General features: G+C 39.1%; 1 protein-coding gene across 14 annotated transcripts in view; it reads left to right on the plus strand.

Moving 5' to 3' along the window:
- The window catches only part of FHOD3 (formin homology 2 domain containing 3), a 377817-nt gene that overhangs the window by 182577 nt on the left and 181562 nt on the right, over nucleotides 1-13678 (plus strand). For all 14 annotated transcript variants that reach the window (XM_032118819.1, XM_032118873.1, XM_032118846.1 and 11 more), the window contains exon 5: nucleotides 6290-6395. In XM_032118819.1, coding sequence (XP_031974710.1) covers nucleotides 6290-6395 — 106 coding nt within the window. The remainder of the gene's footprint in view (nucleotides 1-6289; nucleotides 6396-13678) is intronic.

A 13678-nucleotide genomic window follows, 5' to 3' on the forward strand; every position in this document is an offset into this window, starting at 1 on the left:
CTGGGAGGAATTGCATGTTAATTTTCCATTGCTCCTGGGATGGTGAATTGTATAAGCATTTGAAATTATACAGGGAGCCTGTGGATATGAAGACTCTCGGGTCATGGAAATGTGTTATGGTCATAGCCCTGTGCTGCCACATTGCTACTGCTGCCCAGGGCAGTCAAATTAGGGGCAAAGTATGGGGTTGATTTGGGTTTTGTTTGTCTATGTGAGGGTCCGCCAGAGCCAAAGGAATGCTTTGGAAAAAAGATCTATGTCTATTCTCTTTGCACTATTAAGTATAGGAAGGGTGGAACAAGGACCTACTCATCATTGATGCTATTGCTAATAGAAACCTGGATTTTATCATTCTGCCTTTACGCACTTAGTAACAGAGAAAGATTTTGAAATATATTGGGCAATATTCCTTTATTTTACTTTGTTGTGGTGGAGTGCCTGATACATTGTCATCTGAGATTTATGCGGGCAAAAGCCTGCAGTCGTGCATGGTTTGCTCTTTGACCTGCCTCCTCCTTCCTCCCTTTCCTCACCAGTCAGCTGCTGTCCCTCTGCCGCTAATTTACATCCCCAAATGAATGAAGCTTAATCCCTAAACCTTAATCCTCCTAAAACCAGCTGAACTTTGTGATCCTATCTTGACTTTGCAGGAGATTAAAAAAAAAAAGGGGGGGGGGGGGGGTGGGTGTTAGAAAAAATGTGCTCTAACTTCTAAAGAGTGCAGCCATCTTTTATGTTTTTTGGAGGGCTAAAATGCACTGGCATTGTATTGATCGATGTATTTTTCCTTTTTATTTTAATTTTTCACGTTGAACATAATCATTTGGGGTTTCTGTTTCAGTTCTGCTTCCTTGCTGAGCAGTGTGTACTCTTGGCAGGGGAATCTGAGGAAGAGGGCTTTCCAAGGAGACCTCGCTCTGACATAATAATGTGGACTGGGGACAGTGCACTCTGCCAGCATACTATTTCATAGATGAACATAGCAATGAGTCAAAATTTCACTAGCTCTCTCTCTTGAAAAGTAGGGATGTTTACTTCAGGAGCCAGGTAGTGTCTGAATGAGCTGCACCCTTTCTGCTTGTAGGATTCTGTATCCCAAAAGATTTCAGGCTGCAGAAGAGAATGCTCCTCCACTTTAAGCTGGGTATATATTTCTCCTCATAGTCATGGTGCCCGGTGAATTGGCAATATTCATCATACCTTTTGCCTAGGTGAATTATCACAGTGTTGAAATGTGAATGCAGTATATCTTTGTACAATTTTTGGTTTACAGACAAAACCAGAGCTGACCTGATAATCAGAGTTTAAATCTCTCTTAATAGGGATGTTGTAGAGTGACAGAGCAGAGAGGGAAGCTCTTCCTCAAGTAGACAGTGAAGTGCATCAACCTCTGGAGCTCAGTTTGAATGAAATCCCTCTTATAAACCCACAGGCAAAGCTTAGCAAGGAGATTCTCCTCTCTGCCTGTGCTGCTCTCACTTTTAGGCTGGATCATAGCAACTTGTGCATTTTGGAAGGTTTGGTCAGTATGGAATGTGATTGCTGGCTCACTTAGTAATGTGTCGTGTGGAGAGCACAGGTTGGGGAACCCAATGGTTTTCCTTATTTAAAGAAATGAATATTATAAAATGTGCAGTCTTTGACTTTGTAACAGATACAGGAGAGAATTGTACAAGATGGAATTAAATATGGGAATGCTTAAGCACCCAGAAACAATGGGATAGCTTATTAAAGGAAAGCAGGGAGAGAAAAACCCAAAACATAAAAATGAGATTCTTCTTGGTGGAAAACTTATAGACAAGCATCTTGTTTTGTGTTATGATTCCTTGGAAAGACAGTACTTTGCACAGCTGTTAGCCACGTAAGAAAGAAATACATATGTGCATATCTAAGTGTGAATATTCACTTAGTATTCCAGTTTCCCCAAATACTTGGAATGAAGCTTTCAGCAGTGCTTGTTAGATTAAAAAAAAAAAAAAAATCCTCTTGAGAAACTATGTTCCAAAACCTCAATTCTTATTAGGAAATGAAGCAACTTTCTTGTGGCATAAAAATAATCATGCTTTGGGTAGAAGCTTTCAAACATATGGCCCACAGAAATAGCAGACTTAAGAAAGATTTATCTTAAACAGTCTATAAACAATTTATCTTTGCATGTGGAAGCTGCACATCAGATAAAACATGTTCTTGCAAAGTGCCGTTCCTTAGGAAAACATCTTCAGTCTCCATCTTCAGGTAAGACCCCGCAAAACTACCTTAGAAAATATGTCAAATGGTACAGAAGTGTAGGAAAGAAGACAGTAACTCCCCCACTGCTTTGCCAATGACACAGGAACCAATGGTACAGGGTTCGTAGGGTCTTTTTAGTTGCTAGTCTGAGTTACGGAGGTGAAAAAGTACGGTTTGTGCATTTTGTCAACCACACAAGCAAGTTTGAATATACCAGTTTGAGTATAGTGTCTTTTTCATTATATTGGACAAAAATAGCCATCTATTGCACAGACATATATTATCTTGTTTTTTCTTCCTCTGGGATGCGTAAAAAAAGGAAGAGACATGATCTAATTCAAGTCTGTGAATAAACGAGCAAAATATAGTTATCTGACGAGGCCAATGGTATCTTTTCATGAAGACTTTAAGTAGCCAGCCTTTGTGTCACTGCACAATCTTTATGGTTGGCAGGAGCTTAGCAGGAAGCTTAGAGAGCTTTGCCTGTTTTGCTGCTTTTCTCATCAGTGCCTTAATGCCTGCTGATTAAGGGCTCATAAATCTTTGCAATATTAGCAGAGGAGTCCATTTCCATAGCAAATGGCAACATTTCCCTGCCTCCTTCTAGCTGTTATCACACACGTGTGGCATATACTTGTAGGTATCATTGTCACACTCATGCCATATATTCTATGCAATGAATGCTCTCTTCCTGGAAACCTGAACCTCTTAACCACTGCTAGAGAGTAGCCTTTACTCTTGAGGTCACCTAACTTGGCAAGTCAGTGAGTTAATGGGTCTGAAAAAATTATCCTAGACCAAAATTGATGTAAACATTCTCCTTTCAATGTAGACCGTATGGGCTTGCATGCCTTTCATCTTTTGCTGCACATTCCAGATGTTTGCTTCTTTCCTCTCATCGTATATACAGGATGGGATAGATAATGTACTGAGTTGAGATTTATGTCCAAGGCATGGTGTGTTTGTATTCTGCTTGATTACACCTTCTTTTTCCCCTTTTATTTGGGAGAGGAGAAGTACCTTAAAAGCCTTTTTTAAATTCAGGTTTGATTTGTTTATTCAGTGCTTTCCAAAAGCAGTCTAGTTGGAGTTCCTCATCCCCTCTATTTCCTCTGCTGTTCCCCTGCAATATATCTCCTTTCAGTTTAGGGTGACTCTGTGACTTGGTTGCTTTGAAAAAATTCCAGAAGAACTTCAACTCAAAATTTGCTTTGGAAAGGTCCATGTTAAAAAATAAATAATTAAATAACTAACTACACAAATAAATCAACATAAAACCATATTTTTAGCTTGATTTATTTTGACAATCAAATGCTAATTTCTAATTTTTCCCCAGCTGATGCACTAATATGCATTCACTATTTAAGATTATGGGGAACACCTTAAAGTTACAGTGGCTGTTTCAGTTTTTATCTTTCACTGAATTTCAGCAGCCCTTAATGGCTAAATGCTATTAAAAATTTTATTTTGTTTTTTGGGTTCAACCTGAAGGACTCTGAAACTGAACTACTGTTAACTTCTCTTCTATATGGACCATTCTTAAATTTATTTTTCATCATCCAAATGTCATTTATTTTTCCCAAAAAGGCATGGTAGATCTATTAATACATGTCTGAATCCACAGACCACAGTTATTCCTACTTTTTTCTGTTTTTCCAGTATTCTTTATTTCACTGTGTGTCCATCCAGAATAGATTCCTTTTTTCCTCAATTCAAGGAGGATTCAAACACACTTGATGCAAAACCAAAATGTATACTCAAGTATCAAGAAAATTTATTTAAAGAAAAAGGAAATGTTTTTGAATGAGGATAAAATTACCATCTGGAAAAAATTGTGATTATTTCACTCAAGAATTTGATTTGTTATATGTGTTATTTCTCTTAAATTAGACAACTGTGTTGTCTAACTATGCATCTGTTTCTCAACTGATTTTTAGAAAAACTGTTTTGGAGGGTGTTTTCCCCACAGCTTTCTTGATTCTGTATAATTCCACCAGTTTCTGTTAGTTTCCTAAATTCTATGTACTCCTGTCTTCAGTCCCTTGCCTTTACTGCCACTACTGCCCCACTCTGGGTTTGGCATCTTTTCTCTTTAGTAGCAGGGAATTTTTAATCACTGATCTTGGCACACAGAGTAACTTCCTAGGCATGCAAAGTCCTTGTGAAAAGCCTTGTTACCCTGACACATAGCCTTAGTTTTCCTGAACCCTTAATATACTTTACATTAAGCTTTGCCGAGAGATTCCATGGGTATGTTTCCTCTCTTGAGTTTTAGGAAAAACAAAATGCAAAATTCTTGAAGAACAAGAAATTATTCAGGTATCCTTGAGTTAAAAACACATGTAACAAAGGGATGCATGGGAAGGAGCACTCACCTGGTGGTGAAAATGCACAGAGGAAATTTGTCTTCATAAAGTTGTGTGCTTGCATCTGTAGTGCCTTGGTCTGACATATGAGTTTGTAAACTTCTTAGCTTTTCAGAAAACACTATTTAAGGCTTTTATCTATCTACTGAAAAAAACCCAGCACTCTTAAAAATAAAACATTGAGATTAAGAAATAAAAATTATTTTTAGCTCAAGGGTGCATATGCAGAGGTGAATTTTATCTTATGTATTTTGGGCTTTTATGATATGCTTTCACCAAGATGTGGGGTATGATTGCATGCTTCCACTTTGTATACTTTCATACTTTATTTAAAGGATAAATCACTTTTATCATGTGATAAATATTTTTCAAATTGTTTTAACAACTTAGACCAGCTAAAACATGAAACTGATTTTTTTTTTTTCTCATAATTTCTAAACTTCTCACAAACTGCTAGGTTACCTTCCAATTATTAGTATCCCATTTGGTCAGACCGTAGGAATTATTGTAAATTATCTCTGGCGAAAGAAGGAAATTCATAATAAATAAACTGTCCAGTGGAAAAAAACTCTAAGTAAGTGAAATGTCACACTAAAAGGAGCTTGATTATTTTATTTCTCTTGGCAGTTTTCTAAGTGTTTGCCATGAATTCAAAAATCACTCTCAACAAATCTACTGTATGGATCTTGGGTTCTTGGGGCTGCACTATTGGAAAGCTGGAATTTATGTCTGTTACACTGTTGTGTATGAAAGCATAAATTAAGATTGTTTAAAAGAAGGCACTCAGCAACTGTGATTGTCTGCAGAGTAATTCTCTCCCATTAAGATCTTAAATTGGTCTTGTGCCTAATTTGCATGGCTAATTCATTAGGGGCTGTTTAATCCAGTTATTAGTAGCTTCTTTGTCTGCATGAGCCTTCTGTAAGGGTAGACAAGCTTTAGATGTGGTGCTCTATAGTCCCTTGGCATCGCAGTTAGGTATGTAAGGCCCAGGAAACCCCTCCTCTCCCTGGTGTCACTTCCACCTGTGATATGGGATTATTCTCCTGCCCTGAGGGAAGGACTGATGGTGAAAAAAGAGTGAGTCACTTTAGCAAGTATCAACTCCTGTGACACTTTCTCTTGTATTTGCTGTGTTTTCCATCACAGTGTGGGCATATTATCTACCAGTGCTCTTATTCTTAACACTTTAAATATTCTAAATACAATGAGTTAATATTATGTTAATAAATATAATATTACATTGCAATAAAACCAGTTTTAAAGTTTTGGTGTACACACTTAAAATACTGAATCATGCTGAGGAATAGAGATGGTGTTCTCTTGTAGATCCTGACACTTCAGGGATGTAAGGATATTTGTTTATGTGATATGATGAGATTATAGTATTGTGGAGGATGTCTGCAAGCCTTCAATGAAAAAAAAATGAAAAGTCAGGCAGATTTTAATTTTCTGTAGTTGACTGAAAGGTTAAAGCTTGTTTTTCTTGCTTTGCATTGATGCATTTCATTTTGATTTTAAAGCTCAGAATTCTGCTTGTGTTCTTCTGTATAATAATTTTGCTTATCAACTTGCTTGCACCACTTGAAACATAGAATCAATGTTTCAGGCATGCATTTGTTTTTACATTATGATATAATCTATTTCTTTGTCGTTCAAAATTCTAATTCAGCTTTTCCTTTCTCCTGTGACAGGATGACAAGGACTTGGTTCATGAGTTTGTTGTTGCTGAAGGTCTGACTTGCTTAATCAAAGTGGGAGCAGAAGCCGACCAGAATTATCAGAACTACATCCTGAGAGGTAAAGGAAATGCATCCAGAAGTTGTTTTTATTGCTTGGAAGCCCTCACAGGTCTGCAGCAACTTGCTGTGTAAAGTGTCTTTGAACTTGCTTCTCAGTTTGGTCCTGATTCTTTCATGTTATGCAAGAAAATTAAGGGCAGATTAATACCAGTGAGCAGAATGAATTGGAATATTTGGAATCTTGATAGTCTCCCCATTGCCCACCTTTTCTTGTAGATTATACTGCAAACCTCTAATTCTAAGAAAGGAAAGGCCTTCTAAAGCCTCTACTGGATAACTGTGTCAGAGGGCACAGAACAAAACAACTGCCTGGAGTGCGGTCATCTTTTACAGAGGAGCTGCTGTGAGCAGGTTGGACACAGCAGGACTAGTTTTGTGAGCTGTGTGTCTCTCCTCTCTTGCAGTGATGTGTGGCTCTTGACCTCCCAGGTTATGAGGGTTTTCTCCATGCTGCTTAGACAGTTCAAAAGTACCAGGGAAACAGAGAGGGGCAACACTCAGCCTGCTCCATCACCCTGTTGGGAAATGTGTTTTTGTATCACCTCTTTCTGTTGTGGTGCAGCAGAATGCAGCATCATCAGTATCTATGGATATCATGCAGTATCCATGGACTAAACAGGGAGAAAGTCATACCTTAGGGGTCAGTTGGCTGGAAACAATGTTTGGCTATCTGACATTTTGGAGCTAAGCAGGTAACGAGAGGTTTAGGTTCTGTTCTTTGCACTACAAGGATAACTGGCAAAGATAGGGTTTGGAGAGTGATGTGGAAAAGGTGTGCTATGTGATTAGAAAGTGATTTCCTCTGTTGCGGCCTAAATGGATGTGTGTGTTTTTCATCTAGCCAGGCTAGGCTGTAAATTGGAGGAAATCTAGGCTGTAAATTTGGAGAGTTTCTTCAGTATTTTGAGGGGAGAACAGTCACTCCAAGGGATCTCTGCTGCTGGATGATCTCATAGTAAATACAGACTGCTTACGAATGCATAGTTGTGGTAGATTGCTCATTTGAGTTTTCTTAGACTGACGTATATGGCTGTATTCGAAAACGTTGCTTTGATGTATTTAACTGCTAAAACTCAAACTACACATTGAGGAGCAAAAAAAAAATATACAAAAACAAGTAGAAGGATTTTGTAAGAACCAGAAATGCTGAATTATGGAAAGCAAGGATTCAAATAGTAAGTGGGGCTTCATGTGGAGACGTTGAAGATAAGATCAGCTTTTGGAGGTGTAAAAGAAACAAGCCAGTAGTACAGAAATTATGTTCTATGTCAGTAGCTGTGCAGTCACATAAAAGTACTTGAATAATAGACAAGGACACAGAAACATGTGCAATAAAAAGTTTCTGGGAGAAAACTGGCCATAGATGCTCTCAGGAAATTCAGACTAGAAGCAAAATAAAAGTGCTGTATGGGACAGTCTGGCCTTCATTCAAGGAGCCTTCCCCTTCTCCTTCCCCTCCCATATTCTAATGCATCCATCATTCAAGGAGATATAATGGCCTCTTTCTTGTTGTGGCTCTCAAGAGCTTGGTTCTATAATCTAAAATGAGAAATTTTCAAGTGAATTCAATGAATGATAAAACAGAGCCTTAGTGCCAATGTCCACAGCATCATACAAATGAAACTCATCTCATTGCATTGTTATTAACAAGATTACAGCTTGTTCAAAATGAATCTAACAAATAAACAAACAAAACAACAATACAAAAAACTAACTGGAAGTATGCCATAAAGCTAAAAACATTATTTCAGGAAGATGCCTTTCGGGATTGGTAGCTTCTGAAATCAGGTCTTTTTTTTCCCCACATTGCTGCTGTGTGAAGCTGAAGTTTCTCTCTGGGTAGTGTATCCTAGCATCTTGTACAATAATACAACTTTTCTGTGTGATGTGGGCTTCATTTCAGAACCAAAATTGGTCTTGATTGTCTTTGAGGAAGTTCAAAGCTTGTTACAACTCCAAAATTATATCAGGTGGTTTGCAGTTCCAGGAGCCAGCATGTACTTTCTGAATAGGTCTGCGTACGCAATGAGATAAAGATAGGTTTGGAAGTACAGTATAGCCAAACAATCTTATCCGAATGCATTGAGGAGGGTGCTGAAAAGAAGCATTAAATACGTCATGTAAGAGTGTTTCTGGTTATTAATTTTGGAAGATCATAGTGGTTGGTTAGGGAGTTTTATTGTGGCAGTTGTGTGTACTTATTGTAGTGCTGCATTTTACTAAACCGGGAGTACTGGTAAATAGGTGAGTAAATTTTACTGAAGGTAGATCACAGTTAGCGCAGAGGTGGTCCCGTATGCTCTAAGCTTAGTGTTAAGTAGTGAAGATTTGAGAAGTAAAATGTAGTCTTCTTTTAGAAATGTTGTGCCTTCTTGCTGTGGTGTCCTTGTTCTGCTGATCCTTTTGGAGTGGAATATATTCTCCTTATTTTCATTGCATTTAACCTAAATCATAAATAGATGGGATTTCTCCTAAGTTCCGTATTCTGGCTGCATTCCTCCAGCACCTTTGGTGTTATTCACTCTTTTCCTCTGGCAATACTAACTCAGCTTGCAGGGCTTGTGACAGTAAGTGGCAGCCTTAGGCATAGCATTGCCTCCTTTGCTTCAAGGACTCACCCACATGAGGCTGTCCCTCATCTTGACTGAGCAATTTCCCAGTGTTTCACATCAACTTGTTTGCCTGCACTCATCAAGAAATAGCTTTGTACCTTGGAGGGAAAACAGGCTGGAAATACACGTATACTTAACAGCTGTAGGTGCTTCAGTGAGTTCCAGGGACAAGTTATCTCTTGAGGACATTTCTTTCCTTTTTCCAAAGTCCATGTTGTTTCACTCTAATGTTTCCTGGTCGCAAATTTCTGCTTTGGGATTTTGATTTGGTTCAAGCCAGCCTGAACTGCCAAAAAATGATTAAATATGAGTCATGAAAATTTTAGTTACTTTAATGGGTGAGTGAAGAGAAGGTAAGCGTGGCTTTTACATACAACACGGAGAAATCCAGATAGTTTATTGTTGAGTGCTAAGGAATGACTGTTTATTTCTGCTCAGGTCCCCTGAACTAGACGGTACCTTTCCCAAAGTGTTCCCTGCTGTCAGCATATAGCCTATAGACTGGAAACCAACATTAGCCAGGGCTTCTCTCGAGGGTTACTTTTTTAGAACACTAGCTTAGGAAACAGCTTTTGATCCTCCCTATGTAACAGTTCTTAAGCCTAAATTTATTCTCCAATGTTCCTTTTAATTATTATGGACATCTAAAAAAATCATGGTTTGAGGGACTTTTTTCCCCCCATGAAAACAGGATTGTTTTCCTTTTGTTATTTCCTCCCTCTTCCTTTTTTTCCATAAGGATCCATAAGGATGAAGAACTTCACTGGTAGCACGGAAGTTAAAATTTTCTGTCCCAGTTACAAGATTGCCATATGGTGGATGTTACCTTAATATTCAAAAATAAATGGGAATGGGTTAAAAGTAATAACTATGTCCATAACTGGTGAAAATTAATGTAAATCTTATTGTAATTTTGAAGATTCTTTGGATATAATTTTGAAATTGTCTGTTCCTTGCACAGAATGAGAAAGCAACACATGAAATGCCATGGTAGCCTTCACCTTTTCTGATAATTTAGCCAGTGCTGTTGGCAAGGTGAGGAAAAAAAAAGCAGCTTGTGTAGACCACGGCTTAATTATTTTAAAAATATATTGAAAAAGTAAGCTATGAGGGTTCAGGGATGACTTTGCTGACACTCTGATGTGAGGAGTTCTGCTGGTGGGGGATCCTGTGCTGTCTGCCCCTCAGATCAAACAAGAAGGTTGTCAAAAGGTCATCCAGCCTCATTTGCAGTGTAATTGTGTACTTGGGTCCCTATTTGCCTGCTTGTGGATTCAGATCAGTATTTAGAAGTGTCCATAATTAGATGAAAGCTAGAGATTGTTCTTGTGGTCTGAAAGCACAAGCCATGTGTCCAGTCCGAGCAGGCAAAGGCCTTGACCTTGCTGCAAGGTCTGAGGAACGAAGGCTGAGGGAAAAACAGGACAGCAGTCAGTGCTCATACTAGACTATGCTTGAGTCAAATTCAGCTTTTGGAGGCAGCTCTGATTTAGTGAGAGATGTGTGCTTATATGGAGAATAAGAATTTGAGTGTCAAGTCTGGATGAGAGATGGTTTCAATTTTATTTGGTGGTTTTGAATTTCTAGTGTTGGGGTTTTTTTTTAAAGAAGAAATAAAGAAAAACAAGTGCTTGGAGGAGCCTAGGAGTTATGATTTGAGGTAATATTTGTACTTTAAGTTAACCCCTCTTCTGTAAAATGACAAACCATTAATATAATCTAAGATTAAAGATAAGTAGAATCATAGGAACATTTATGTTGGAAAAGGCCCTTAATATCATTGAGTTCAACCATTAACCTAACACTGCCAAATCCACCATGAAACCATGGCCCTAAGCACCATGTCTACACATCCTTTAAATATCTCCAAGGACAGTATAGGCAAAACTTCAATAATTTGTACTTAATTCAATAATCTGGGCAGAACATCTGCATGCAGTAGAACCAGTAGACCATTGTCCTGTCACAGACACTCTGCACTTCTGATAAAGTGTTGAAGTCCTGTGTATATCTACAGATACTGGTGCAAGCACAGAAGATTATGGTAATGGTCCTGGTTGAGGGATCTGACATACTCTGAGGGACAATGACATACCACTTAAGAGGATTAAAGGTTGATAAGTTTGTACACAAAGTCAACAGCATTGTCAGTCTGATAGAACAGCATCTTTATTATTATGCCATACAATTTTTTCCTTATAAATAGTAAATGTTGTTTGTTTTGGAATTGCATTTGTACAGGCATGCTTTTATCTTCATGCAGATAGAATGAGTATATAATAATGCTCTTATTTTATTTTTTGCCTGGTTTTGCAAGACCTTTCAAGGACTTTATTTAAGTAATTTTATGGGAAACTTTTACCAGAAAAGTCCTACATGAGTTCTAAAATGTAAATAAGAAAGAACTGAGTGTCTTAAAACACTGAAATCACATGTGAAACATAACTCCAAGGCACATTCTGATCTTTTTTAAATGCCTAAATTATGAGGGATCCATTAAAACAGTTTCCTTCAAGCCTGATACCTGCAATTTGCACAGATGTGAACTGCCAGTGATGGAGAAGTTCCCAAGAGGAGCAGTGACTTCCCAAGGTAGAGCAGTGAGAACTGAGGAGCCTGAAAGTTTCCAGTCCCCCACTGAGGCATAAGAATGGGGCAATATTTTGATTCCTCACCTGTCTAGCTGGTAAATGGAAGCCAACCTTTGCAAAGGAGTGGATGAAGAGAAAGAATGTAGCTGTATCTGGGTAGTTACCCTTTTAGTAACCTCAGCTTCCTATTGCAGCAAGGTAATTCTAAATCTGTATTTTGCACGTGCTTTTAATTATACAGTACAGTGTAGCTGACAACAATAAAAAATGGAAAGAAATTACCATAAGAGCTACTAGTTATAAAGCAGAAAGTGACTGTGATGTTTGAATTAGGAGGCACTGAGCTGTTTGACAGGGTTGTTGGACATGCACAGGAGCCACCAGAGTCAGTCAGACCTACAGATGAATGCCCAGGCAGGGGGTCAGGTTTTCCAAACTAACAGGCAAACAGCTCAAACACTGACATGTGCCAAAGCCACCAACAGTTACGCCTATTTATAAAGCCAGAGGCACGCGATCCCACCTGCGTGCCAAGTTTGGAAACAAGGGCTGTGCTGCGTATTCTGGGAAATCAGATTAAATTCTTGAAACGACTCAGTGCTGGATGGTAAAAGACCATCTGGTTACTGTCTGTCACCAGGACACCGTGTGTGCCCAAAGATGTCAAGGAGCTAGAGGAAGTCGAAGGTGAGGGTGAGGTTTTGCAAGCAGTGGAAGCTGCTGCTGATAACCCTTTCGTTCTGAAAGCCAGGCATGAAGTTATCAGCAAGCTGGTGGCATTTCTGCACTGAGCCAACTGCTACTAGGAATGCTTGGGACTTCTAAGTGTGCTCTCTGTAACGGGGGGATGATCTGCTTCCAGGAATTGGCTGGCTGTTTTAATCAAAAAGATCCCTTGTTATTTACAAGGATATGAATGTTTCCAGTGCTCTTGAACTTTCCTCCCTCAACCTGATAAATTATGTGCTTTGGCTTTTTGCATTAAAGGTTAGGTATTACAAAGCATTTAGCATAGAGAAGCACGTTCTTCTGCAGTAAATGTATATATGGGAAGCAGGGGTTGTGTAAATAACAAAAAAAAATAGAAATAAAGTCTGTGAGAGGCTATTTCTATCCTAAATAGACATGTCTTGCTGGTTGGTACTGCAGCAGTAAAACAGATGGTAGTAATGTAAGTTTAGTAGTGAAAAGGGAACTAATACTGAATACTGTGCATACCTTTGCAATATTCCTGTTTTAGTGTGAACTGGAGAACTGTTTAAACTATTCCAGCTGTAGAAAAGTATCCCAGCCCCAAGTAAATAGGAATACACAACACTTTATTAGGCTTACCTTTGTATTTCTTTATTTTCTTGGAGTCAAGTATGAAAACTTCCCTGACTTTCTTAACCTTCAGTTTGCAGGTATCAGTATGCAGCTGTGAAGTTCCTGTATATGTCTCCACATATTCAAGTTGTCTTCTTATGTGCAGTACTTTAAAATGATGTAAACTTATCACTTGATCTCAAAGTAGCTGCAGTAACAGCCTGAGCTTTAAAAAGAAATCGGGTGCCTGTACCTTGATTACTTGGGAGTGTTGCTTCTGAGAGAGACTTGCTGGCACAGTCTCCCAGTAAATTCAGTTCTTTGACCTTTCTCTCGAGTCTTTCAGAAAGCTTATCAGAGTTCGACATTTGTCCTGTGGGCATTTCAAAATTCATATCCTTCATTTTTGTGCTGGACATCAGACCACAGTTCCCATGGAACCATACCAATAGATGGCAACTCCACCCGGAAGCTACTATGCCCACAGCGTACAGGGCAGCTCCACATGGAGATACAACCTAGGTTTTCTACCACCACTAGAAAAAAACCTACAAATAAAACACACCAAACCAAGCCACAGTTGTGTGAGCCAGTTTGTAGCATGCTGGGGTCCCTCCCCCTGCCATGTGGTCCTGGGAGAGGGGCCCTGGGGGGGAGACACGGGGTTTCCCTGCCCCTGGTCAGCCTCGTTCCCCATTGGTTGTTTTGTGTTCCCCTGCCCAGGCAAGGACCCTCGGGTCCTGTGATTGAGCAGTTCCTCGGCAGAGCCCCGG

Source organism: Corvus moneduloides, chromosome 1, assembly GCF_009650955.1.
Source record: "Corvus moneduloides isolate bCorMon1 chromosome 1, bCorMon1.pri, whole genome shotgun sequence".
In the NCBI taxonomy this organism is placed as follows: Eukaryota; Metazoa; Chordata; class Aves; order Passeriformes; family Corvidae; genus Corvus; species Corvus moneduloides.